The sequence below is a fragment of the Alligator sinensis genome, unplaced genomic scaffold (assembly GCF_000455745.1).
Source record: "Alligator sinensis unplaced genomic scaffold, ASM45574v1 scaffold199_1, whole genome shotgun sequence".
NCBI lineage: Eukaryota > Metazoa > Chordata > Crocodylia > Alligatoridae > Alligator > Alligator sinensis.
In genome coordinates, this window is record NW_005842008.1 from 92,526 (window position 1) to 95,325 (window position 2,800).

The window sequence follows — 2,800 nt, forward strand, 5'->3', positions numbered from 1 at the left end:
CAGCGGCCGAGGACCGGCTGGAGGGCAGAGCCGGCAGCAGCGCGCCAGCCCCGACCCCGGCCGCGACACGAGGGCAGCAGCGCGGGCGGCCGGGCGCTCGGGAGACCAGGCCGGGCGCTCGGGCCTGGCGCAGCAGCGGGAGGGCCGCGGGGGCAGGGCAGGGCAGAGCAGGCCAAGCGGGTCCCACGGGCGCGGGGAACGACTCCGCATAACGCGCTTGCCGCAGGACCAGATCCGCGCCCGCTCGGGAAGCGAAAGCGGCGCGGCCCATGATGTATTCATGTCCGCATCAGGCCGCATTTAGGCGTCTCCTCTATACATTTGTTCGGGGTGAACCTGAGCAGCCCCTCGCGGGCCGGGGGCACCGCGGCGGCAGCTGAATCTCGGGGGAGCCGGCCTCTCGGCGCGGGGAGGCCCGGCCTGTGCGTCCCAGTGGCCGGGCTCCTCGGCAAAGCCTGCCCCCGGCCCTAGTGGAGGGTTATTTTTCCCCGTCGCCTTGAGCCCCCGGCCCGGCCCGCCGCCCTTACCTGCGGTTCTGGTACCAGGTCTTGACCTGCGTGTCGGTGAGGTTGAGCGCGGCCGCCAGGTCCATGCGGTCCTGGACGCTCAGGTACTTCTGCCGCTCGAAGCTGCGCTCCAGCTGGTTGAGCTGGTGGTCCGAAAAGGCAGTCCGCGCCTTGCGGGGCTTCTTGGCTCGCACCGGGGGGCTGTCCCGGCTGCTCGTGATCTCGCGGTCGCCTTCCTCCTTTGTCCCTGCGAACAATTCACACGCGCGGCTCAGTGCTCGCGGGCCGGGCTGGGGACGGGGCGCCCGCGACCCCCTTCCCCCAGCCCCGGGGGCTGCCCCCATCAATGGCAATTCCAGCGGCCAGTGGCCTGCCCCGCCCCGGGACACCCGGGCCGCGCTGGGACAAGGTCCTGGTGACCGCGCCGAGCGTTGCGGAGTCTATTTGTCAGCTCGGGTTTCTCGCCGCGCCGCCGGGAGATCGATACGTCAATCCAGCTCTGTTTGTACCAGTTTTTGCAACGCTCCTGATCTTCCCTGCAGGAAGAACAATAATCTCCCTAATTGACCCACTGGGGAGGACGGTGCACACACGCACACACAAAAATCGCCAGCCCAGGCTGCTCCATCTGGCTCGGGCCCCGCCTGCACAGGCGAGGCAGCAGCTCGCCGCGGCGCCCGGGAGCGGCTCTCAGCTCTCGCATCGCCGAGCAGCCGGGGGGGCCACACGACAGAGATGTGTCCCCTCAGGTCCCGGCCTCGGGACACCCCGGCTGGCTCCCCCGCCACTCACCCCCAGGTGTGGGCACCTCGCTGCCCCGCCGCCCAGCCGGGCCACGGGCCTGAGATTTTAGGAGAGGAGGGAAGAAAAAAGCGCGAGTCTTTCTGAAGGCGCTCGGGCACAAACAGGAAGTTTTCGCCTTCCCGTAGCCCGGCTCGGGAACCGGGGCCTTAATTACGTGCCCCGAAAGCCCGGCGCGTGGTGTTTGCACAACACGGGAGTCATTTCATCGCATTTGCATTTGAAAATAAATACATTCGTTACAAAAAAAAAACCAAACAACAACACGCGGTTATTTCGGGTTATTTTTTTCCTCCTTCTCAAAATAATGAGCGCGAGAGGGAGAAGGGCAGAGCTCGGGGGAGAGGCGGGGGCTTATTTGGTGGAAAGAGCAGGCAGGGACACGAGCGCGGCAGAGCCGGCGTCTGGGCGCGCTCCGGGTCCCCTTCCCAAGCGAGCAGGCCGGAGCTGGGCCGCGGCCGCGGGTCTTGGCCCCATATCTGCCCCGTGCCGAGGAGGGCAGAGCAGCGGGCTCCGCGGGGCGGCCGCACCTACTCACCGTGGCATTTGAGCTCGCTCTGCGGGTCGTCGCGCTTGTCGAGTTTGGCTTTGCTGTCCTCCTGCTCTAGCTTTGGCCTGAAGCTCTCGCTGGCGGCGTTGCCTTCTTGCTTCGGGGTGTGGTGGGGAGAGGAGACGCTGGTGCTGTAGGGCGCACACGCCGCCAGCGGTTTGCTGTCGCCCAAAATGTCTTTAATTAAGAAGGAAGAGGTGGAAGTCCGGGGGGCAGAGCCAGCCGAGCCCAACTGCGGCGGCGGCGGCTGGGGCGAGCCCTGCAAACTTGGCGGCGGCGGCGGCTGGCCGTGGTGGAGGTGGTGATGCTGCGGGATGCTCTCTGGGACCAGATGCGGCTCGGGGTGCTCCATGGTGACCGAGATGGGCGAGGAAGGCGCCGTCCCCACCGTGTCTATCTCCGAGCAGGGGGACGGGGTGGCCTGGGCTCGAAAATCCGCCGTCCTAGCCTCGCTGTGCTGGCGGAAGTCTCCGTTCATCACGCCGGGGCTGCCCGAGCTGGCATTAGACAAAATCGTGTCTATCCCAAAGCTGGACCCGCTAGATCCTTCCATCGCGGCCATTCAGAGCGGCGCCGTCATCCCGGTCCTCCAGCCGGGGCTCCCTGCGCGGCCGAAGAGCAGCCCCGGCCAACGCGGATCGATAAATAAAAGCGCAACGAGGGTGTCAGTGCCTTTACAACAAAAAAGGAAGGGGGAGGGGGCCGGGGCTGGCACCTGCGGCAGGGGCAGAAGCAGTCACCGGGGGAGAAAAGAAACAACCCCCCTCCCCCGAAAAAAGCCCGGCAGCACGGGGAGAGCACGGGGGAGCCGGGGCGCGGGGACAGGGCGGCAGCGCGAGGCGCGGATCACACGTGCTGCGGCGGGGCTGCTCACTGGGAGCTACGGGGCGACCGGGCTGCCTCGGGACACTGCATCGCACCGGGCGGGAGCAGGGGCACAGGG

At 67.4% G+C, this 2,800-nt stretch overlaps 1 protein-coding gene across 1 annotated transcript; it reads right to left on the reverse strand.

Annotated features, from left to right (window-relative positions):
- Window positions 1-523: 523 nt before the first annotated feature.
- BARHL2 (BarH like homeobox 2) lies at window positions 524-2,497 on the reverse strand. The gene is made up of 2 exons (XM_014519078.1): window positions 1,846-2,497; window positions 524-753 (listed from the first exon to the last, which is right to left on the reverse strand). Exons 1-2 carry the CDS (start codon window positions 2,417-2,419, stop codon window positions 524-526), a joined length of 804 nt encoding a protein of 267 aa, XP_014374564.1. The 5' UTR covers window positions 2,420-2,497.
- Window positions 2,498-2,800: the final 303 nt, after the last annotated feature.

What these genes read in the sequence shown, in the direction of transcription:
- BARHL2 (XM_014519078.1), bottom strand. Translation starts at nt 2,419, where the DNA reads ATGGCCGCGATGGAAGGATCTAGCGGGTCCAGCTTTGGGATAGACACG. An exon ending in GAGCGAGCTCAAATGCCACG is followed by an intron (nt 754 to 1,845) that starts GTGAGTAGGTGC and finishes AATTGTTCGCAG; the next exon opens with GGACAAAGGAGGAAGGCGAC.